This window comes from Apodemus sylvaticus, chromosome 4 (assembly GCF_947179515.1).
Source record: "Apodemus sylvaticus chromosome 4, mApoSyl1.1, whole genome shotgun sequence".
NCBI lineage: Eukaryota > Metazoa > Chordata > Mammalia > Rodentia > Muridae > Apodemus > Apodemus sylvaticus.
Genome location: NC_067475.1, coordinates 108,926,198 through 108,951,181, shown reverse-complemented (window position 1 = coordinate 108,951,181; position 24,984 = coordinate 108,926,198). Strand labels below are relative to the sequence as shown.

General features: G+C 40.1%; 2 protein-coding genes across 11 annotated transcripts in view; one reads left to right on the top strand and one right to left on the bottom strand.

The window, feature by feature from the left end:
* Med12l (mediator complex subunit 12L) overlaps window positions 1-24,984 on the top strand; it is a 307,885-nt gene that overhangs the window by 235,054 nt on the left and 47,847 nt on the right. For 8 of the 10 annotated variants that reach the window (XR_007977519.1, XR_007977518.1, XM_052180453.1 and 5 more), the window contains 14 exons: window positions 3,366-3,484; window positions 4,315-4,458; window positions 6,036-6,199; window positions 9,477-9,608; window positions 13,308-13,535; window positions 14,333-14,474; window positions 16,107-16,227; window positions 16,601-16,702; window positions 17,376-17,489; window positions 19,733-19,932; window positions 22,305-22,493; window positions 23,019-23,093; window positions 23,400-23,590; window positions 24,444-24,605. Coding sequence is in view for 8 of the 10 variants with exons in the window: in XM_052180453.1 (XP_052036413.1) it covers window positions 3,366-3,484; window positions 4,315-4,458; window positions 6,036-6,199; window positions 9,477-9,608; window positions 13,308-13,535; window positions 14,333-14,474; window positions 16,107-16,227; window positions 16,601-16,702; window positions 17,376-17,489; window positions 19,733-19,932; window positions 22,305-22,493; window positions 23,019-23,093; window positions 23,400-23,590; window positions 24,444-24,605 (2,083 nt within the window). In the remaining 2 variants the exon portion in view is untranslated. The remainder of the gene's footprint in view (window positions 1-3,365; window positions 3,485-4,314; window positions 4,459-6,035; window positions 6,200-9,476; window positions 9,609-13,307; window positions 13,536-14,332; window positions 14,475-16,106; window positions 16,228-16,600; window positions 16,703-17,375; window positions 17,490-19,732; window positions 19,933-22,304; window positions 22,494-23,018; window positions 23,094-23,399; window positions 23,591-24,443; window positions 24,606-24,984) is intronic. The other 2 variants (XM_052180454.1, XM_052180456.1) reach the window with 2 other exon arrangements.
* Window positions 1-24,984, bottom strand: part of P2ry12 (purinergic receptor P2Y12) — a 49,399-nt gene that overhangs the window by 20,088 nt on the left and 4,327 nt on the right. The window lies entirely within an intron of this gene.

Sequence of the window (24,984 nt, the reverse complement as noted above, 5' to 3'; positions counted from 1 at the left end):
TGGAACCAGCCCTTCCCCTTGGGGATTTGTAACAAGGAGACTTTTGCTATATTTTGTCTCTTTCAGATACGGGTCTTCTGTTTTCCAGGCAGGCTGGGATTTGAGGGATTACCCTGAATGTCTCTTCCTCCTGCTTCTGCCTCACATTGTGCTGGGATCCTGTACTCTCACCACCATGCCTGTTTATCTGCTGCTTGGGGTCGAACTCAGGCCTGGGTACATGCTAAGCAGTCAGTCTGAGCTGCCTCTGCTCCCTGAACTTAAAGCTTAAACAGCATTTCCAGTTAAACATGGAAATTCCATGTCAGCTTTACCGTAACACTATCTAGAAGGCCAGCTCAGAATTTAAAGGCTTAAATTGTAATGTAAAAATTAAGTATTGGAAGAGCATTGGTGCGTGCCAGGAAAACAAGAAAATAGGGGGGAAAAACCCTCTTTATATTAAGGGTGTATTGTTACTTGTACAAACAGCATTGAAATCTTTCATTTCAAGCCACCACTAAATAGCAGTATTTTTCTTTCTAGGTTGCAAGACTCAGTTCTGTCTTTTCAGTTGATCTTTTTTGACCTTACATGTGTCAGTAATAGAACCTGTTTGCACAAATGAGCAAAGAAAAATACACTTGGGAGTTCTGAGCTAGAGAATTACTTCTCAACTCTTTTGTGCTTGTTTTGCCCCAATGGGAGACTAAATTAGTAACTAATGAACACAAGACAGTAGGTCCACCCTTTCACTTCTGGAGCAACGATAATAGGGAATTGAAAGCTAAATCAAAACTTGGGTATCTCAAATAAACAGATACTGAAAGAAAAGGCATTCCAACGACAGAAGGGAAGTTTTGTCACGTGTTTTGCCAGCACTTCTTTAACGTATGTAAGCGTGGATGGCGGGTGTGAGGGTCAGAAAACATCTCAAGCATCATTCCTCTGGTATCCTCCACTCTGTTGTTTGTTTCTTGAAACATGGTCTTTCATTGGCTTGTATCTCAGCGAGGTCGCATGAGTTGTCCCATCTCTGCTTCTCCCGGGCTGTGACTGCAAGCAGATGTCACCCCTCCTAGCATTTTTTTTAATTTTAACATGGGTTCTGGAATCTGCACTTAGAGCCTCACGCTTGCAGGGCCAGCCATTTGCTAACTGTGCTGTCCAATGCCAGTTCTTCTTACTACTTTGTTGATTCGGGTATCACCATCCATTGTACCAAGCTGAAACATGACAACTCACTTTGATTTTGTATCTGACATATTTTTCAAAGGCAGTTCCACTTTTGATGTGGAGTAGCTTGGAATCTTGCTGACTTCTTAACGCCTTCCTAGAGAAATAAGAAACACCTGTTTTCTGAACTAACAATTCCCACATGAAGCTGAGTCACAGCGCTCGCTCCCTCTAACTGGCTAGCACGCAGTGCCATAGAAGTCCTGTAACCCAACCTTGACTTCTTATTTAGAATTTGTCTTTGTGAATCTCCATAAAAGACGTGTCACAGTATTTTTTTTTTTTTAAGATTTCAGAATCATGAATGTATTTTACTTTTAGGAAAAAAATATTTCAGTTATTTTGGATTTATGTGCATACAGGCTATATTCTGGCAGGAATCTAGAATGCTTATGGTTCACTGATTTTCATTCTCAGAGAAGCTTTTATGTTGGCTACTCAGTGAGTCAACTGTCTAGGTTTTTGGGGTCTCTCAATTTTTGGACAAAGTCTTCTGTAATCCAGGCTTGACTTGAACTCTCTTTGGGTAAGGATGACCTTGAATATGTGATCCTGCTGTCTCCAGATCATAAATTCTGGGATTACAGTTATGCACCACTGTACGTGGCTTATGTGGTATCGGAGATGGAAAGCAAGGCTTTGCGCATGTTCAGCAAGCACATTAGTCAACTGGTGTACATCTCCAGCCTCCACTTTTGCGAATACCAAATGTCAACAAATGCCCTATCCGGAGATTTAATAAATTAATAAAAGCAGTTTTTATCAAACACCTTACAAAAAAAAAAAAAAGAATTTGTCTTTGCATGTACATAGATGCAGTCCTGTTTCTAGAGGACTTTTAATTAATTTAATTTTGCTCCCAAGAAAGCCAGAGTTGTCCCCCAAATAAGCCAAACTGTAAATATGCATATATTTAACTGATTTATAAGAATACAGAGGTGAGTCTAAGAGTCAGAGGAATGGCTCAGAAGGCAGTCAGTTGCTACCAGGCCTCATCACCAGACCTTGATTACTGGAGGAGAGAATGCCCTCAACTTTTTCTTTGGCTTCCCCAAGTGTTTCATGATGAATGAATATGAACACAAAATAGATAAGTAATCTGTATTTTTAAAAAGCCTATAATAAAGCTGGGCGGTAGTGGCACACACCTGTAATCCCAGCACTTGGGAGGCAGAGGCAGGTGGATTTCTGAGTTCGAGGCCAGTCTGGTCTACAGAGTGAGTTCCAGGACAGCCAGGGCTATACAGAGAAACCCTGTCTCGAAAAAACCAAATCCAAAAAACAAAAAACAAAAACAAACAAACAAACAAAAACAAAAAAAACCCAACCCTCTAACATGTCCTGTTTAGTAATAGTGGGCTTTGGTGTTCCCCGCCCTCCATGGCAGTTCATTCCTGTAATTTTAAGATCACTTAATGATGAATGCTTATCGAGACACGTTGATAGCTAGAATCAAGTCACTATTTTCAAGAATTGATAAGTAGTGGCATATTTTCATACACTGGAATAAATGTGAGAATCATTAACATTTAGTACACATTAAAATTACCTAAATAATGAGCCAATCTTAAAACATAACGTTGAGTGAAAGTTTCCACCCACCCATGACGGAAGCCGTCCAAACCTTTGTCCCCTTGGGATAGGAGAGGAGATTAGTGTCAGGTAGGTGGGCTTTTGTGGTGTTATTTCATGGATTGGATCTCATTCTGTTTGTGAAAATGCATATTGCTTTCGTCTCTTTATGCCATGCTTCAGTAAAAAAAATACCCGTAAAAAGCCGGGACATGGAGGTAACTCAGTTAACGGTCCAAGATCCACATAAATATAGCTGGGCATGGTAAAGCGTGGCTGTAATCCCATTGCTGTGGAGGTATGGATACAGGCAGAGAGCCCTTGTGTCCCTTAGACAGCCAGGCTAGCTCACCTGGTGAGTTTTAGCCAGTAGGAGACTGTCCTAGAGTACAGTCAGAGAACGTAACTCCAGTAGTGATGTCACCTGAAGGATGACACCAGATGATTTCCTCTGGCCTCAATACACACACGTACAAACATGCCAGCGTGCGCGCACACACATACACACATCAAAAAAATCTTTAAAAATATGAAGAGATTGATTTAAACGGGAAGTAACGCATCTCATTTTTCTTTAGCCGGGGAGGAAGGACAGAAAGCCAGGAAGAACAAGCAGGAAGTTTTTCCAAGCCCGGAAAATGTGTTCACGAAGCTCCAGCTCCTCTCATACTTTGATCAGCATCAAGTGACATCTCAGGTACCATTCGGGGCTGTTTGTCCCGCTAACATCTCAGGTACCATTCGGGGCTGTTTGTCCCGCGTTTGTCTTATTCCCACTCCCTAAAAGCTCAAGCGGGGTACTTCCAGCCTTAATGTTTATAAATGACCCTTATAGACTTGGAAGCATATCCATCTTCATTTGTGTTAGGTCTTTCCTTCAACATCTCCTTTTATTATGTAAGTAATTTTTGCTTTATAATAATTAGCAATACATAAAGGTAATTCCTAATGTACTTATTATATGACATGCTGTCCCAGCATCACTATTGGTGAAGGAGAAACCTTTTGATGATTTCATTAAAATACTGTGAAATTAAGAAGAGATCCATTGTTATTCATTTAGCATCTCATTGTCTAAGCCCGGAGGTGGTGGCGCACACCTGTAATCCCAGTACTCTGGGAGGCAGAGGCAGGTGAATTTCTGAGTTTGAGGCCAGCCTGGTCTACAGAGTGAGCTCCAGGACAGCCAGGGCTATACAGAGAAACCCTGTCTCGAAAAAACCAAATCCAAAAAACAAAACAAAACAAAACAAAATAAATAAAAATAAAACATCGCAGTGTCTGATGACTAACACTTTTGGGTGTTTTCCCTTTGGGGTCACCAGTATGTAGATTATATTGAAATTCTCAAATGATGTTTATAAGAATGTTGATTTGTATATGATTTGACTTCTGCAGAAATACTAATTTCTAAGTAGAATCCCATGAATTCCCATGTGCTGCTGTAAAAACGATCAAAGTAATCTATCTAGCTGAAGCCTCACCGGACTATGGGTTGTGTGACTCTCCTTGCTTTTGTCTGAGCAGATCTCTAACAATGTGCTGGAACAAATCACAAGCTTTGCGTCTGGAACATCCTATCACCTCCCTTTGGCTCACCATGTTCAGCTCATCTTTGATCTCATGGAGCCGGCGCTGAACATCAATGGGCTGATTGACTTCGCCATACAGGTGTCAGAGAGACCGTACTGTGCCTTTCTCACATTTAAGAAAGCAGTCCAAACCTACCAGACACTAGAGATTTATCTTGTTTCCTTATATTTTTTAATTGATTTAAAAACCAGGGTATCACTACATTGTTGAGCTTGTCTGAACCTTCCATCTGGAGTGACCACCCTACTCAGCCCCTGAGGTTGCAAGCTTGTGACCTGGCTTACATTTATATAAAATATTTTATTTAGCTTTATTTTATGTGCCTGGGTGTCTTGCCTGCAGATGTGCACTATGTGTGTGCCCGGTGCCTGCAGAGTACAAAAGAGGGTTGTCTCTCTTAGAAGTGGAGTCACAGATGTTTATGAGACACCCTGTGGTACTGGGTAGTGAACCTGGGGCCTGAGAGAGCAGCTAGTGCTACTGAGCTACCGAGTCATCCCTCAAACCCCTTATTTTTTTTTAGCTTGCATAAATATGCAAAAATATAGTTTTATGGGGTACCATATGATGCCTCAAAACATGTATATGTTATGTATATTCTTAAAGCAAGTTAAACATACCTGTTCCTCAAACATCACTTCCTGATGGTAGATACTATCAGGAGTCCTTGTCCCTAAGTCTGCTGGGTACAGTGCATCCTGCTTCCTGCAGCCACCCTGCCGTATTACAGCACAGGAGAATATCTCGCTCCTATTTAATCACACTTGATCCTCATTGATTATCTTTTCCTAATCTCTTCTCTGCCCCAACTCTCTTTGGCCTCTCAGAACTTCATGCCTTTGAACATGTGCTACTTCCGTCAAAACTATTTTAAGCACCTAGTATTTTTTAAAGTGTTTGAGACATTTTGGGTTAATAGTTTTCCTGTTTAGCTATAATTGGTGCTAGTAATACACATCTTATTTAAAACTATATGTACTTGAAGGATGGTTTTTTTTGTTGTCAGTTGTTGTTTTTTGTTTTTTTTGTTACCTTATCATTTTGCTTTGGGAGTAATGAAATACTATATTCTCTGTAGTAGAGCTAAGCAGTGAAAAGCATAAATGATTACTAAAATACTCCTTATAATTTCATTTGTCCCTCTGTAGTTACACAGATTCATTTAGTTCGTTCATTCCTTGTGTTAATGAATACATGTTAGGCTTGATGTTTTTCTATTATATAGTTGCTTCAAGCTTTAAAAATAAAAAGTAGCTATTATAGTTATTAATAATGTTACATTCAAAGGAAAGGAAAAAAGGAAGCACAACCACCAAAAAGAAAAAAGAAAAGAAATTAAGAATGAAAAGAAAAAAAAAAAGAATGGAGTTGTTTTTTTAAAAGCTTAGTCCAGGGCTTTGGGCTATCAGAAAGTTTTGGTAACTGTTTCAGTACTGACTATGTCCTGACTGTGTGCATGCTGGTGTCTGGACAGAAAAACATTTGTTTAAATTAGTCAGGGCTTAAAAGTGAAGGCCAGTGAAGGCTAGGTTGCTTTCTGATTCCGGAGCATGTAGGATGTGTGCACTAGGGCTTCACTGAACAGTTTTCCTCTCTGTCCCCCTCCCTCCCTCCCCTTCACCCTCCCTCACTCCCAAACCCCACTTCTGCTGCAGCTGCTGAATGAACTGAGTGTGGTAGAAGCGGAGCTGCTCTTGAAGTCTTCTAGCCTGGCAGGAAGTTACACGACAGGACTGTGCGTCTGCATTGTGGCCGTTCTCAGGCGGTACCATAGTTGCCTGATCCTAAATCCTGATCAGACAGCCCAGGTGTTTGAAGGGTGGGTATATAAGTAGCATTGGTTCTTTTTTTTTTCTCTCTCTCTCCTAATCCTAAAAGGTAGAATTCATAGTGAAATACAGTGGATTTGGGAGAAAAATCGTAGCGAGTTCTGAAAAGTTTTTGCTTAGACTGTTGATTCAAAGTTGTTTTGATACCATATATTTTGAAATTTTAGATGCCTTATTAAATATTCAGTGAAAACACACCTAAAATGTTTTTGTCAAAAACTATTTTGTGAGAAAGAGATATAAATGGAGGAAGTGTGTTCAGTTTCTTTTCTGTTTACTTTCTGCCTTCCTCTCCATCTCCTGGTCATGCACAACTCTCTTCTGGTTTGTGCTGCCCAACAACTTACTGCAAGCAGTGAATACTAGTAGCTGGTCATCTATTTCCAGTGTACAGTTGAAAAAAACAATCAGACACTAAATAATTCTTGCAACACTGCAGAAACTTGGCCATCTTCTTTCTGATCAACGAAAGCTGTCTGTCTGTGTGTCTAATAGACAAAGGCTCCTTCTGCTGTAGTTCATGAAGTCAGGCTAAGGAACTGCCACTGAACAAGGTAGTCCAGGAGGAGAAAATGGGTCCCAAAAGGAGACAAAAGAGTCAAGATAACACACACTCCTACTATAAGGAATCCTACAAGAGCACCAAGTTACACACCATGACATATATGCAGGGGACCGTACAGGCTCCCTAATTGTTGGTTCGGTCTCTGTCAGCCTTCACGAACACTGCTTAGTTGATTGTGTAGGCCATGTTCTTGTGGTAGGCTTGACTCTAGCTTCTACTGTTCTTTCTCCCCCTCCCTCTTCTTCCCCATGTTGTTCTTCCTAGTTTCTGGCTGTGGGTCTCCATATCTGCTCCCAATAGTTGCTGGATGAATCCTCTCTGATGACAGTTATGATGGGCTCCAGTCTATAGCAGAATATCATTAGGAGTCATCTCATCTGCTACCTTTTTCCAGTTGTGTTTGGTTCTGTCCTAGGTCTCTGGGCTATCTAGCCTCTGCTTCCTGGCCACCCAGGCAGTTCAGGTGTAGGCTTCTCATAGAGTGGGTCTCAAACTGGACCAGTCATTGGTTGGCCACTCCCAAAAGTTCTGGGTCACCTTTACCCCAGCACATCTTGTAGGCAGGACAAATTGTAGGTGGAAGATTTGTGGCCGGAGTTGTGTCTCAGTCCTGCCACTGGATGCCTTGCCTGGTTACAGAAGATAACCAGTTCAGGCTCCATATCCCCTGTTACTAGGAGTCTTTGCTGGGGTCTCCCTTGTAGAATCCAGGGAGTTTTCATTGCACTAGATTCCCACCTTGTCCCCCAAATATCCCCTGTAACAGTTATCTTTCCCAGTGTTCTCTTCCAGTACTCCATCCCCCACACCTGATCCCTCCTGTTCCCATGCCAATCTACCCTCAGTCCATTACAAAATCTATTCTATTTCCCCTGCACAGGGAGATCCATGTATCCCTCCTCGTTACTTAGCCTCTCTGGGCCTGTGCATTATAGCATGATTATCTTTTACTTTATACCTAATATCCACTTATAAGTGAGTACATACCTCAATGGGACAACACAGCAGCTTACAGAATAGGAAAAGATTTTCACCTACTCCCTATCTAACAGAGAGGTTATATCCAAAATATGTAAAGGAACTCAAGAAAGTAAACATCAACAAACCAAATAAACCAGTTTAAAAATGGGATATATTCTAAACAGAATTTTCAACAGAGGAATGTCAAATGACTGAGAAACACTTAAAAAAATGTACAATATACTTAGTCTTCAGGGAAATACAAAACAAAATGACCCAGAGATTCAGAATCACTACAGTAAAAATACATGTGACATTACACGTGCTGGTAAGGTGCAGAGCAAGGGGAATCGCCTATCCATTGCTGGTGGGAGCACAAACTTGTATAGCCACTATGGAAGTCACTGTGGTGACTTCTCAGAATCTACCTCAAGACCCAGCTATATCACTTCTGGACAGATGTCCAAAAGATTCTCCATTCTACCGCAAGGACACTTGCTCAGCTGTGTTCATTGTGGCTTTCTTCACAATAGTCAGATACTGGAAATAACCTGGATGTCCCTTGACCAAAGACTAGATAAAGAAAACTTGGTACATTTACACAATAAAGTGTTACTTAGCTGTTGGGGGAAAAAATGACATCATAAAATTTGTAGGCAAATGGATGGAATAACAACACAAATCCTCCTGAGTGAGGCATCCCAGACCCAGAAGGACAAACATACCATGTTGTCCTTCTTTTTTAATCACCAAATGCCCCCATCAGGTGACATTCCTACAGACTACCTGGGATACTGCACTGCCGTTCCTTATTTTCCTGGCATCCATCTCTAATGCTTGAGAATGCCTATCCCTAGTGGGCCTGAACACTGAAGACTACCACCTTCTGAATGGTGGAGAGTGGTCCACTATGTTCCCAATCTCCCCTTTCCTCTCTCTGTTCAGGTTCCTTCACCTAATAGCCTTCTTTGTGCAGTGATGGTGGCGAGATGGAGGATTATTATTAAACTCTTTTCAGGGTCTCAGTCATTTGTGACATAGGGGTGGAATGATTATGGAATCCTATGTCAGATACAGGGTGGTGATAGAGTCAGACATGTATAGATGGACCACAGGTGTTGCTTTCTATGACGGCCATCCTGTATGGATAGAGGAGTCCATGGTTTTGAAGGGAGGAAAATGGCTGTAGTGTTGGTACTCTTGAAAGGAAGGCATTATTATAAAGTATGCTTCTACAGAGAATGGATTTTTATCTTCTCATGTAAGATAAATTTGTCTGTAGTTAATACAAACAAGAGGAATGGGATTCCAAACCATGACTTCATCAAATTCAGCAGATGTCCTGCACTGAAGAATTATTTCTTTCCAAACTAGTGAACTCAGCAATCTCTGTCAACAGATAGACGTTGTGAAACTTTGTATTGACTTAAACTTCTCTGCCCAGCCTTTCCTTTTTTCTAGTAAGAGCAGCTTAAGTGATGAAGTTTAATTGTTAATCATAGTGTGAAGAATTCATTTCATTATGTATGTTTCTTTTGAGTGATATTTCTGAGGGTTTTTTTTTTTAGCTTTTCTAATATTCAGTGTAACAAAAGTTTATATTTAATAACTTCATATTTTTATGAGCCATCAGGCTTCTGTTTATGTCTGATACATATTTGTAAGTACTAGGTAGACATTAAACAATTTATTATTCACATCCTGTCAAGCAAAGCCTTTTTTATTCCTGTATCTGCCTGCAGGCTGTGTGGTGTGGTGAAGCATGTTGTGAACCCCTCAGAATGTTCTTCCCCGGAAAGATGCATCTTGGCCTACCTCTACGACCTCTATGTGTCCTGCAGCCACCTCAGGAGCAAGTTTGGAGACCTTTTTAGGTGAGCAGGAAAAAGTAAAAGACAAAAAATACAAAAAAACAAAAACCAACCCCACAGACATGATTACACCTCCATCATGATGACACCTCCGTTTGTTACTGGTTTATATCCTGTGTACTAACCTAAGCCCATCTGAAGTGTTTGATCGACTCAAGGCTTATTTAGACAGATCCTAAAGTATGTAGTGACAGTAAGTACAGGTATGTGATTGCAGGATTGTTTTTTTAGTATGTAGATAACAGTGATTTGGGGTGACAAGTTGCACACCGCCCGTGAACTGGTCTCTTATTTAAGACTTCATATTCTTTTAGAAGTTTTAGATAGGCCGCATTGAAGTCATGATAAAAATCTGGCATAAGTTTATATTTTTATTTAAAAATAGAATTTAAAAGCCTCACAATGCTTTTGTGGCATGTCGCCTTTTTTCCTGTCTCGCCTTTTTAGCAGGCTTTGCCTGCCACTTTGGCTTCCACATTCTTTCTGCTTCACGAAGTTGCAAATCTTCCTCCTTCCTAGTGACTGTTTAAGGTTATATACCCTTAATTTTATACCACCTCCCAACCTGGTATTTTAACGTTTATTTCTTCTCTTTTTAAAATAGTTTTTATTCTTTAGCAAATCATTCCCTCATGTGTGGATGAGCTTTTAATGGAAGGTTAGCAGTTCTCTAAATGTCATTTGACCAACACGAAATAAAAGCAGTTATTTGCTGGCCTGTTTTTACTTAACTGGGTTACAGTGTGATAAATCCTGATGTTCACAGCATGACACAGGAGTACGTGTGTTGATTCCGAGACAGTGCTGTTAGATATGCAGCAGACCTGTTGGCTATGAAGCCTTTACATGCGCCCATTCTCCTGCCAAGAATTTTACTCCTGTCAATTAGTTGGGTCGCTTGAGGAACATTTTTAAAGCAAGCCCAAAAGTTTTTTAGCATTATAAACTTTGTACTTTTATCTTCTCAGAACTCTGACTCAGAATTCATACCAAATTAATTTTTGCAGAAGTTAGGGTCTCCTGTTAGTAGGCATTGTTTGTGTAACTATGGTTGCAGTTTCTTGAGTACAAACATTCTGTATTTTGCCTTTGCTTTCTCCTCACTTGTAACGTTCTTTCAGAGCTCTCTGCAAGCTTACTTCTTCATTTGTGTTTCTACTTTGTTAACTGTCTAAGTAGAGCCCCCAGTTGCTTTCATTTGTTGCTTAGCATTGTAGGTGCCAGTTATTAAGTGCCTGTTGGGGAATTACAGAAGGAAATAATGTGGCAGAGGGTATTACAACCCAGAAAACATGTTAGTCATGGTTTCTTCTGCTCCTCCTTGCTCTGTGTTCCGTTTGCTTAGAAATGCTGTGAGCTCTGACTTCCAGGAATGGATCACATTTGACCTCTTTTCAATACCCCAGTCATGGCCGTCACAGGGGTCTCTTGCTTTGCCCGCCTTGCAGAGTCCTTCTCATTGGCTTCATTGCCCTTATAAAGTGTCTGTGGCCCCGCTCGCTGACAACCTTGTGTTCAGTGACAACCCATTCTCAGTCAGTCATTCCGCAAACCCAGAATTGGCTGCTCTGTATACATCATATATTTACTTGTGGTTTGGCTCCTCTCTGGGATGCAAATCTCCTGAGAGCTTATATTTTTATGTCTTTTATCCCAAAAATTTGAAGATAGGACAATATTATATTTTACACAAAAAACAATTTGTCCACACCACTGTTACACTGTTGCACGGCTGTTGGTGAAATATTAGTGGCATTAATAAATAAAACCAAAATGTTTAAAATGAAAAAAAAACATTTGATTTAAAATAGTCCTTCATAAAATATTTGATGTAACAACAAAAATACTTCATTTTCTTCTTTGGCTTCATTTTGAATTTTCAGTTTACATTTCCCAAAGAGAGGCTTTTTGCAACAGCCCCGATTTTAATGGTGGATAGCCTGTATTATTCCTACAGTGTAGGCCAGGTGGGCTAAGTGAGTTCATTAAGTGCCGAGGATTTATTTTGATGTGATTATCAGTGGACTAAGGTGCTCTTGACACCAGGAGGGCAGGCTTCACAGATAATGAGTGCCCGCTCCTCGACAAACAGAAAAGAAACGTGGCTCTCTGGGAATAGTGTGTAGTCAGAAGCCTGTAGGCTAGGAAAAACATTTACAAAGAAGCTACGAGATTTCGGTTAGTACATTAGTCATTAAAAGTTGTAATAGTCTTATCTAAATCACTGTAAAATGGTTTAGGGAGGAAATTTGGGGAAAACATAACACTAACCCTCTCTCTTGCTGCCTGAGCTCCTCGGTGCCACAAAACTGTGCTAGTTTTTTCATTAACGTTTTGAATTGTCCTTATTCTGGGAAGTAGAGTGAGTCTGCTTAGCCACAAACGATGTTCCTGATCATTTTTGACATATGGTGAAGGCCGGATTTAAAACAAGTTTTCTGTCTTCAAGGCAAGCCTTGCTTTCATTGCTCTGGCTGTTGGGTTTTCCTGAGACACACACTTGCAGCAGGAACATGCCTGGATTCTTGGCTCAATTCCCCACGTGTGGGCAGCAGAGTGGGAAGGATGAGAACATACTCTCAATGGCAGCCAGCATCTTATCAAAACACAGAAGCTCCTCTTGAGAAGTATGGTAAAGAAGAGAAGAAGTCTAGGAAGGAAAGGTGCAGAGAGTCAGAGTTTAGAGAAGACAGGATGTCCAGCCAGAGAGGCTCTCCAGAAAAGTCGGAATTTGACAGCAGAGTGGAGTAGATCTCAAAAGTTAAGGCAAAGAAGAAAAGCTTCTATGGTTTAGTAGATCTGTGTGTCACCCTAATAACAGAACCTTTATCTGCCAGGACGTTGGTCCACAAGACTGTACTACATAGTAGAGCTCTTGAGCAGGAAATGCGGTGCTGCTTATGGGCTTACCGTCCGCAGCAAGAGAGCAAGAGCAGCCGGGCTCATATGGAATCAGAGCTCGGGATCGCGCCGTTGCTTGTCTTGTCGCAGAGAAACAGTGTAGAATACATTCTAATTTCTCTTACTTCTAGTATTCCCTATCTGTTCAGATGTTGCCCACTGAAAATACTCAGTCCTTAAAACATGATTGCTTGTTTCACAGGAAGACTTGAAATACAGGGAGAGCTAGGTGGGAACTTACAGCCCTCTCTATTTTCAAGCGCTTTTTAGGCATGCTGCAACAGTTTCTTCACACTATAGAATGTGTGATCTGTATTCCCCGTGGAGAGCACGAGCCACACAGATGCCAGAGTTCTTCCTCCACTTGTCCCACAGTAGAGCCCACAGTGACCTCAGCAAAGTGGCTATTACTGGGCATACTACACCCAAAGGAGTAGGGTTTAGGGTTTACAGTCAGAATTAAAACACTAAATTTTTCCTCGTGTGTAATTGGATCCATTTTTTATTTTTAGGTTATACCATTTTACAACTACTCTTAAGAAAGAAACAGTCATTAGAAGACTCAGTAAATACATTGACTTTTGTTTCTGGCTATAAATTAAAAATCTCTTCATTAAGCAATTATTCTATCTCAGATGTTGTGTCAATGCTGGTTTACAAAGATTTTGATATTCCTAATAGTAGGAGAGTCTTAGAGTAGTTGCCAATTAGCATGTCTATAAGTGAAGTGATTTTCTTGGTTGTTTTGTTCTTTTTGTTTTTGTGTTTTTTCCTTTTATAACTGTGTTTTTCTAACCTTAGTAGTGCCTGTTCAAAAGTGAAACAGACCATATATAATAATGTAATGCCTGCAAATTCCAACCTACGCTGGGATCCAGACTTTATGATGGATTTTATTGAGAATCCCTCAGCAAGAAGCATCAATTATTCAATGCTGGGCAAGATCCTCAGTGACAACGCCGCCAATCGGTACAGCTTTGTGTGCAACACCCTCATGAACGTGTGCATGGGACACCAGGATGCCGGCCGGTGAGCTGCTTCACCCCAGTGCGCAGTGAGCAAGCGAGGATGGGTTGCTCTGGCTTTCCTCAGTAGTTTCTGATTCTACCCCACTATATCCTAACTAAATACTTACCCTGGGAGATCATGGCTTTGGGGTTCTTGGTCTGGCTGTAGATATTTTTTAATTGGTGATCCATTTTGAAAAGCATATACAATTTTAAAAACAATGCTATCTTTTGATATAAAGTGTACTTGGGCCTCACTACATTACATAATGTCTTTAACCATTTATCCTGGCGGTATTACTGACTGACTCCAGGATCTTGTGCACAGAATATCCCCAGCCTTGCGTCCTTAACTTTTGATTCCTATAAAATGTAAAATGTGGACAGGGTTTATTCATAGTCAAAAATATGCTAATTCACTTCTTATAATTATTTGTGGCTATATATAATTACACCTTGTATAGATACAAGGGGGTATTTATTATATCCTTAAATCCTAAGTGATGCTTAATGATAATGAATATGTATTCAGTAAACAAGCCATGTGTAATCATTTTGTTTTTTTTTCATACATTTTTTCTTTTTATTAAATCTTTTTTTTTTTTAACTCCAGATTTTATTCCCCTCCTGGTCTACCCTCTGTTGGTTCCACACCCCATACCTCCTCCCTTTCCCCCCTGTCTTCATGAGGATGTCTCCCCTCCCCCAACCCCACCAGACCTCTAAACTCCCTGGGGCCTCCAGTCTCTTGAGGGTTAGGTCTAATCATTTCTTATTTGTGCCAAGTCACTTTCTGCTATCTCTTTTCCCCACCCCTAGGATAAATGACATAGCCAATTTCTCCTCTGAGCTAACTGCTTGCTGTACAGTTCTGAGTTCGGAGTGGCTGGGAGTTCTGAAGGCTCTTTGCTGTTCCTCAAATCATGTGTGGGGGTTTAATGATGTCCTCTGCACCGTGGATGTGAGTTTCCTTAATTTATCAATTACTAAGTTAATAGTTTAATCTTTTTTTTTTTTTAATGAGCTGGGCTGTGGTGACTCATGCCTTTATTTATTTATTTATTTATTTATTTATTTATTTATTTATTTATTTATTTATTTATTTGAGACAGGGTTTCTCTGTATAGCCCTGGCTGTCACTCTGTAGACCAAGCTGGCCTCAAACTCAGAAATCCATCTGCCTCTGCCTCCCAAGTGCTGGGATTAAAGGCATGTGCCACCACTGCCCAAATAGTTTAATCTTTTACTACCTAATTAAACTTTAATGTAGCAACATATTTTTCTATTTCCAAGAGTGATGTCATTACCATGAATTCAATTAATTAAAATAAAACAAAACAGAAGTAGCAGAAGAAATTCCAGTGTGTTCCCTGTTGTCTGATTTTCAGTAGCTAAGGTTTTGAATGTGAACTGTCTCGGCTACTTTGTTTTTTCCAGCATGGATCCCTCATCACAGTACATAAAACATTTCATACATGAAGAGAACCAGTATCTATTTAAGTCTAAGTGTACAGATCTTGGTGATTTAAATAATAAAATCCATTTGTAGAGTCAGAATATTCAGAATAATCAGGCTATGCCTGTAGAGTGATGGGATGATTGCCCAAATATACCATGACTTCCTGATTTTCCATATTGCATTCATGATGTAGATAAGGTATTGGTGTAGGTTTAGGTATAGGTATAGATAGATAGATAGATAGATAGATAGATAGATATAGATATATGCATTCCTTAAACATCTATGTAAATTCTCCATCCATTTATGCCTTTATCATTTCTTGGGGTGATCTTTGTCAGAGATATGTATATGGTATTAAAGAAACTTGACAATCGTAAAGCTGAAGGCTTATTTCCTGTTTCTGCTGCTTCTGTGCTGAATGGACAGGTCTGCCTCCTTACCTGCACTTCACGGATTAAGATATTATTTGTGCAAAATACATTAGTAACAGGCTGCTTTTCCACACCAACAAAGACCTAAGTTATTTTTTTTTCTGAAATATATATTTGTGACTTGCTGTACCCAGTACCAATCCCTAGGCGGCTTGCTATTGTAGTAGGTGTGTAGAAGAATTAATTTTTCTTTCCTTCCTTTCTCTCATCTTTCATTTTTAAATTTAGCAGCCAATTGAAAACTTTCTGAGCTCTTTTAAAATGAATATTCTTGCATTAGTTGTGACAGGAAAGAAAGTTCAAGTGTTAGTGGGTCCTGTTTTCCTGCTAGAGGCCTTGCCCCCCCTCTTCCTGCCTTCCCCATAAATGGCATATGTATTCCATTGGCAAGTGTCAGTTACGATACACCGTTTAGTAGCATCTCAATTTTGCTCTCGAGTTGTCTTCTCTCAGTTGCATGCACATGCAACTGATAGGTAAAAGGTTAACATCTACCGAGAACACTAGAACATGAGTAAACATGCTTTGTCTTATCATAGTAGCAACAGGCCTAGCAAGATAAAGGCAAGTGTTTTCCCTCTGCTGGCTCATCTGGAGACTTGAGATCTTATGGGTAGTGCTGGTATTCTCTTAGGTAGTGGTCTTTGATACCACATTAAAGGATGCTGGGTATTAAAACCTGTCAATGTTTTTCTTAAAGGTGAGTGACCTTTCCTTCCATGACTCCTTAGCTACTTTCATTGCTATCCTGATAGCACGGCAGTGTTTCTCCCTGGAAGATGTCGTGCAGCATGTCGCACTGCCCTCTCTCCTAGCAGCAGGTAAGCGCCATCCTGAGCTGAGTTTGCAATCGTTTGCTGGTTGGTAGTCACGTGTGACCATTTAAGTACAGAGAAAGGACCATTTTTAAGGATGTGTGCGTGGTGGGATAGCATAGTTCCTGGAAGAGATGGTAGAGCTGCAGTAGTTGATTTATGCAGAGACATTGGGACAGGAAAATTCTGGGACAGGAAACTGCTCTTGCTTTATACACGGTGTAAGACAGCATGAAGGGTCTTCGGAAAGATATAACGAATGGTCTTACTAAACAGGAGGGTTATTTAATGTACTGTAGAAATTTTACTAGTAGCAAACTTGAGAAGCTTGTTGTGGCGTCTGTGAGGAAGCTCGGTTTAAAACCTCTCCTCTTTCCAGCTTGTGGAGATGCGGATGCAGAGCCCGGGGCAAGAATGACCTGCCGCCTCCTGCTTCACCTCTTCAGAGCCCCTCAGGCCTGCTTTTTCCCACAGGCAACAGGTGAGCTGACCTCCAGAGAAAGCTCTGCTTTGGATTTCATTTGGCACTTTTAGTTCTACTGTGACCAAGTGAGCTGTCCGGTGTGTAATTTCCTCCCTGATTTTCATGGGCTTGATCTGCACATGACGGAGGAGTGAGATCATGCCACTGGAAGGGCTGTCAGCACCTTCCATGATGTAATATGAGGATATATTGGGAAATAAAAATGAGGAATTAATAAACAATAAAAATGCCTGGGCTCTTAGGAAATAGTGTGCTGGTGGGAAGCCTCAGCCTCTTGTATACCCTGTGTTGATTCTGAGCCATGCCATCTCAGCTTAAGAGGATGACGACTCATTTATTTATTTTTCCTGAAGCAATGGAGGGTATTCGTGAAGTCCTGTGCTATATCATTTCCATATAGAGATGGATGCATCTGTGTGGGAATCCTACTAATCTTTGGACCACATCTCTTTGAGGAACAGAAATGTTGTCTTAATAATAATTAAAAAGAAAAGGTTAAGTAAGAATACTGGCAGTGTTTCTTAATGATTCTCTGGAGCGTCAATTAATGCAAACATGTCAATTAAGGGCCCACAGACAACCACTGAAAAGTCTTACTGACTGCAGATGATTGCAGAAGATGGTTAACGACAAGGAAGATGCCACTGAAGGTTTGTTGTTGTTTTTATAGGCAAACCTTTCCCTGGAATAAGATCATCTTGTGATAGACACCTCTTAGCTGCAGCTCACAACAGCATAGAAGTGGGAGCTGTTTTTGCTGTCCTAAAGGCAATTATGATGCTTGGTAAGACTCTTGGCCTTTACTTTCTTGGCTAGTCACCAGAAGTGGAGGCAAAATAATTTATACGCACTGTAAATTCTAAGCAACGTTAATGGAAACATTTTTCGTTTGCTTGCTTGTTTGTCCTGAAAAAAAATATTGGTTGGCTTTCCCTAAGCCCAAGAAATGGCAGCTTCAAGGATTCTGCCTCTTAGCTACGGTGACTATGGTGAGAACTGTAATATAAGGACTTCCAGTTCGGTTATAATTGCTTCTTCATTCTGATGTAAATAAGGGCCTGGGACCCACAGGATTGTTTTGCCTTCATTTACTGACAGAAATTCCCTTCATATGTTTAATAAAAGCTTTATGTTTCAGCCAGATTATACTCCAGGTACCAAACCTCAGAAACCCTGGATTTTAACTTGTGTTTCTCCTTCTGCCATGACTCTGAACAAGTTTGTATTCTCTACTGTGCTGTTTTCATGAAGCAGGTGGATCCGCCATGATGCTCGCATTGCTGATGATCAGCAGGAGGGTCACTGGCTTCTCCTCTAATACACGGTGCCTGAGGTTCCCTCTACATTCTTATTTGCACATATTTAACGAGAGTGATAGTACTGCCTCTATTAATGGGCAGGGTAACACCTCAGGATATTTTTATGTAAACCATAAAGGATTTGAATGATTAGGGGAACTCTAGGATTGCCTACTTTAAACTTTGGGTACCTTGTTTTGGCCTTAACCAAGCAAAGAGTTGCCACATCATTTTATAAAGTAGTTCATGATTTAAACAGAATTACTGAATAGACAGGTTTCTGTTTAGGTGAGCCTTAGCTAACACAAATAAGAATATAGCTGTAACTTGCTTGACACATGTTATTTGTGGATGGCAAAGAATAACAGTGTTCATAAAACAGCCTATTAAAATTCAGTTTAAAGAATATACATGAAAAAGAATATACAAATCTTTTCAGTTTTCTCCAATACAATGTTATTTATATCAGCCACACTCCACAGCAAGCCCCACGCCCCGAAACTGTTGGCCAATACAAAGTGTACTCTGCTTTTGTTTGTTTGTTTGTTTGTTTGTTTGTTTGTTTTGGTTGGGGTTTTTTTTGTTTGCTTGTGTTTTTTTGCATTGACCTGGGCTTGCTTTTATTCCACAAAGTCAGCTGCTGGTTTCAGGAAATTGTCTTGTCAAAGCTTGTTTTGATGTCTACAGGTATGCAGGCAAAAGTTTGAAGTCTTAGCTGCTGTCTGGCAATTTCATTATCAAATTATCTCTCACTTCTTTTCTTTTCTTTATTTTTTAAAGATTTATTTATTTTTATTTATTATATGTAAGTACATTGAGCTGTCTTCAGATACTCCAGAAGAGGGCATCAGATTTCATTATGGATGGCTATGAGCCACCATGTGGTTGCTGGGATTTGAACTCAGGACCTTTCTTAACCAATGAGCCATCTCTTCAGCCCCCTATTTTTTTTCTTTCTTTTTTCTTTCTTTTTCTTTTTTCTTTTTTCTTTTTCTTTTCTTTTTTTTTTTTTTTATCTTACATGGCTAGAGATTTTTATTTCATCCAAGTATACCCTTCTCAGTGTTTTGGGGAGACAAATACCTTCCTTACTCAGTGTATTAGAGATAGGTCAGGTAAGGTCCAAACTGGATGCTATATGGGGGAAGGTGGAAAACACAGGATATGTGCAGAGAGCTCTGCTCTCCAGAGCCTTCTTAGTATGCATTGCCCTTTTCCATCCCCAGGGAAATAAATCTCTCGTGTAAAGACGTTGATAGTAAGGTGGGCTAAGGCAAAACTTTTCTCTTGACCTATGGGTAGAAAATAAGTCAGTATAAGAGAAGAAATGGAAATGGGACTCCTAGAATGGCGGGTAACCCATTTTCTTCCTTGTCTCTAACTCAGATAAACTTGAGTACAATCATGTCTGATGTTTTGGTGAGAGCAATCTGTTTGGGTTATTAAATGTCATTCACAGTGGCCCTTTCAAGGCTAGCAAAAGAATATTAAATTCTGTAGACCAAAAAGAAGGAATGAATCTTGACTTTGACTTTTCTCCACACCCAATGGTTTTGTTTCCTTTCATGTATTTCTTGTTCTGCCCTTTCTGTCGCTGGACAACTGGCTATGCAGAAATAACACCATTCACACCTCTTGATTCCCTGAAACCTAGCCTGATTTGCTTATTGCATATTTAGGGCAATATTTTGAATGTCTGTGATTTTCCTTTTGTGATTCTGTTATTTAGGAGATGCTAAAATCGGCAGTAACAATGTCAACACGTTAAAGAATGACGAGTTCAGCATGAGGGGTTTACGACGCGATGGGAATGCTGAGGATGCCTGGGCCACTTCGCAGAACTCAAAATCCTATGGGAAAAGTATTTCCATAGAAACTGCCAATCTGAGAGAATACGCTAGATACGTACTGAGGACAATCTGCCAGCAGGTACTCATTTGATTTCAGATGGCTTCTACTTTGAATATGTACCTGTTCTTTGGGACCAGCTGTCCACTATTTATTTTTTTATTATTGTATTTAAGTGGTCCTTTTTTGCCCCACCCCCCACCAATTCCAGATTTGTTAAAAGGTTGCAATAATGAAGACTTCTAGTATATCCTTTATATAGATTCACTAATTTTGCACATTTTGTATGTTTTCTTAGCAGTTTTTGAAAAGTAGATAATAGTATTGGTACCATCTCTTTTTGGTTCTCTGCTTTACTTCTGTATATTTATGTTTTCATTTCTTGTCATAACCAAAGTTTAGTTAATAAAAATAATAATTTAAACTTCGGTGCAATGATCTTTTCCTCATCTATAGGGGGTTTCTGGTTTATTCTAGTGCTGTTAGAGTGCTAGAGATTAACTTCAGATCATTGGAGTGGGGTAGGATTCAGAGGTGGAACTGTATTATTCCAGTAACCACCACTGTTCACACACAGTACTCATTTGCTCTATTGATGATGCTTGCTTTGATGATACGGGATCCACTAGAGTGTTAGGTGCTTTGTTTCCAATGAACTGGAAATCCTCGGGAAGATTCTCATTACACACTCCATTCCTGATAAGTATCCATTGAAATTCTTGTCTAAAACCAGTCTTTACTGTGATGGCTGCAGAATATTGTGCTTTCCTCCTTGGTTCCTCCTGTTCCTCTACAGGATCAGTTTATGTTCTACAAAGACCTTGCCCTTCTTATGTAATCATTCATTTGTATTTATTTATCTAGTTATGTACGTGTACCATTTGTTATAATTGGGATATTTCTAGCCTAGTTTTAGAGAACTAGTGCCTTACTTTGCCCATCTCCCATATTACTTGCCTCATAATTATAGTCAGCCATTCTAAGGAGTTCCATTGCTGTCTATTATGAGACTGGCACTCAGAAAGCAGAGCCTGACAGCTGAGGGATAGATCAGTGGTAATGTGCTTGCTGTGCAAGCACAAAGCCTAGAATTGAGATCTCTATAATTCATGCATGTACTTGGGGGCAATCAGCCCACCTGCAATCCCAGCACTGGGTTCATCTAAGAGATGCTTTCTAGGTAATATAAGGTAGACAATGATCTAAGAAGATACCAGACATCAACCTCTGGCCTCTACACACATTCACACATGGGTATCATCTACCATGTTCAGTGTGTATGCACACATATATGCATGCACACATGCACTATAAAAGAAAACAAGGTCTGGGTTATAAATCCCCACTGCTGTAGAGCGTCCTGTTTCTAAGTTCTCCCAGCAGACAGAGAGAGAGAGAGAGAGAGTGTGTGTGTGTGTGTGTGTGTGTGTGTGTAATTATAAATTCATATTGATAATTCTAGTTCTAATCTAATCCTTTAAAGTTGTATCTTACATTCTCCCATTTCTTATTAGTAATTTCATTCTTGAAAGATAACAGCCTTGTCCCCATACAGCACCTAACATGGTTTCAGAGTTGTTATGCATATACCGCTAGGAAAGGGGTCCCTGGGAGACCTCAGGATTGGTTTGCAGTTTCATTTCTTGGAAGGGTTTAAGATTATGCATTCAAACATTATTTGCAGAAAGAGAGAAATGGAAAAATAAAAGAAAATATTTTTTACAGTTGTTTCATGGTGAACATGTTCCTTCTTTAAAATTAGAATCCCTTTTATTTGCTTTGTTTTGTTGTGTTTTGTTTTGCTTTTGTTTTTTGGGTGTTGTTTTGTTGTTGTTCCCATCTAATGTTTGTATGATAGCATGCGTGCAAAAGCTCACACAAAAGTACACACAGTAACCTGTCCCCACCTGTCACCTTCTTCCTGACTGGCTCAGCTCAGATGACTGGTTTCTATGTTTTCTATTTATCTTTCTATACTTTCAAATATCTTTTACTTTTAAAAATGGTGTTCATCACATATTTTTGTGGCTTGTATTAAATGCATGGTTGCTTAGATTGGTTTTGACTGTGGTCAGTTTAGCCAGCTCCACAGTTATTGATGGCAATTGTGTATCAGCCCCCAACTCTGAGCACAGGTTTAGCCTCCCAAGAGGCTCTGCTCCAAGCCCTATAGGATGCTTCCGGCCTCCCCTACAGTGCCAGTATCCAAAACAAACAAACAACGAAACACCCTTTTATCTGTTTGAAAGTAAATAATAATGTGATACCTAGAAAAGCAGCACACTGTATCTGGGTGCCTTTGTCTGAGTTTGATCTAACACAGCTAATATGGACCATGGGATTATCCATATTCAATAAATAACCCGAGCTGAGCAACTGACACTAGTCATGAGCATATAATCAATGGTCAGGTAGAATCGGTGTGTGCCGTCTAACTGCCGGCTTGTTTTTAGGAGTGGGTAGGAGAACACTGCTTAAAGGAGCCAGAGCGACTGTGTACAGACAAAGAGCTGATACTGGACCCCGTGCTTTCCAACATGCAAGCACAGAAGCTGCTGCAGCTTATCTGCTATCCTCACGGCATTAAGGAGTGTACCGAGGGGGACAACCTGCAAAGGCAGCACATCAAGCGCATCCTTCAGGTAAGTGGTCCGTTCCAGAGATGCTGGTGGGGCCCCCCACGCACCACCATGTGAATCTAGAAAGAACTGCTTTGTTACCATGTTGTTTCTGACCTTGAATTTAATTCTGACTTCTTTTTCCTTCTGTAATTCCCTTCGCGGTGACATTGACATCGCTAGCTAGTCAGTAGCAAATGGCACGAATTGGTATTTTAAGTCAGTGGTGTATTTACTTGAGATATAATATTTATGATATCTCAATTTTAAGTGTATTATGTAAGAGATACATCATTTTGGAATGAGATTGGCTAATTGGTAAATGGATTCCAAGAGAAGCCATACTTCTCTAGTTTCTACGTCTTGGCTGGTTGGGGAATGTATTTTGATGCTTGAATCAACTTTGTTGTGTGTGTTTGTTTTTATCAGGCATGAGATTGGAAGTTCTTAATGCATGTAAATATCCTCTCTGGGTATGAGTATTACTATAAGGCTATGTTAGCATACATTCAGTATTCTTAATATTATAATTCTTTGAATTTTCTCCAGAATCTTGAGCAGTGGACGTTGAGACAGTCCTGGCTAGAGCTTCAGCTTATGATCAAACAGTGCTTGAAGGACCCTGTGAGTATATATTGAAAGCCCACATGTGAATTGAATTAAAAAAAAAAAAAAAAGTCAGGGCTGGAGAGATGGCTCAGCAGTTAAGAGCACTGACTGCTCTTCCAAAGGTCCTGAGTTCAAATCCCAGCAACCACATGGTGGCTCACAACTATCTGTAATGAGATCTGATGCCCTCTTCTGGTGTGTCTGAAGACATCTACAGTGTACTTACATATAATAAATAAATAAATATGTAAAAAAAAAGTCACTGGTGTTTGAGAATCAAGGAGTACATAGGCAAATTGGCTTTCTTTTTCCTGACACTAGAGCTCTGGTTCTGTGGCTGAAATGAATAACTTACTGGACAATATTGCAAAGGCAACCATAGAAGTGTTCCAGCAGTCTGCAGACCTAAACAACAACGCCTCCAGTTCTGGCATGAGCCTCTTCAACCCAAACACTATTGGAAGTGTTGATCCAAATAGCACAAGACAGAATGGAATAAAGACATTCTTAAGGTATTACTGAATAGTTTGTTGGCCTACCAATGATATTTCATATATCAAAGTAATCTTGATCAGCAAAATACATTTTTATTAAGCTTCAGGGAATGTAATGGAAATAGTAACTTAAAGGGGAAGTCCTTAATGCATGTAAATTTCCTCTCTAGGTATGAGTTATTGGCATAACTGTTTCCTGTTACTCAGCCAGTTAGGAGGGGAAAGTGGGATGAGTGATGTCTTGGCATGTTAGGTATTTTGTAGATCTAGATACCTTGGTGCCATAGATGGATTTAAGTTTGATACATAGTATCACTGTCTTTGGGTCATTCAGTAAATATAACACACTACCTATGTGTCTTTAATGACAGTTTTGTACAAATATATTAATTTGCATTCATGGTAGAACTTGGTAGGCTTTTGAAATCATGAAGTAATCATTTTCATCATGAAGGACAGATTGGTTTGCACATCATCATTTTGATAAAAGAGCATAAATAGTGAGTTTTAGAATTTAAAGATCGCTGATTTCTTAGCTTGAACATAATACCACTGAATAGCATCACCATGTCTGAAAAGTATAGTGTTCATAGAGAACATAGGGTGGTTCATAGTCAGAAAGGCAGGCTCCACAAATCTCTGAAAACAGTTTCCTAGGCAAAAATGCCTTTCCAGAACAGCACCTCTTATTCCTCAACAGATGTGGGTATAAAGCAGATGGGTCTTTGGCAAAAGGAGAAAGTGCAGACATGAAATGAGAACCCTAGAAGTCGGTGTCTTACGCACCAGTGGTTTACTGTCGGGTGTCTGCATTGGCTGTGAGAGCAGAGACAGCTGCTTTCCCAGGTGTAACGCCTGTTTCTGATTTTAGTTCCTCTGAACGCAGGGGTGTGTGGCTGGTGGCCCCCCTCATCGCCAGGCTACCAACGTCTGTGCAGGGAAGAGTGTTGAAAGCCGCTGGGGAAGAGCTGGAGAAGGGACAGCACCTGGGTTCTTCTTCAAAGAAGGAGAGAGATAGGCAGAAGCAGAAAAGGTAGGCTGGCACCTGAAGGACCTGGAGGAAGCCAGAAGCATACATCACAGTCACACCCCAGCCAGCGCCACAGTGGCGGGGCTTGTAGTACAACAACAAACTCACTGTTTAGCTAGGATCTGTTTAGGGCACCAGGTCCCATCCTGGCCTGTGTATCCAAATCACTGCAAAGCTCTTGAAATACCCAGGCTTGTTGTTAACTCTGACCTACTAGACCTTGAAATAATTACTAATTTTCTAAATTTAGGAACCTTGTTATAGACTCTTCATTAAAACTAATCATAACAGCTGCCAAAACTATTTCATCTATTCCATGCCCAAGTAAAGGTTTCAGGTAATTGCTTTTGAAAATAGATCATCTTATTGAGGATGAATATTC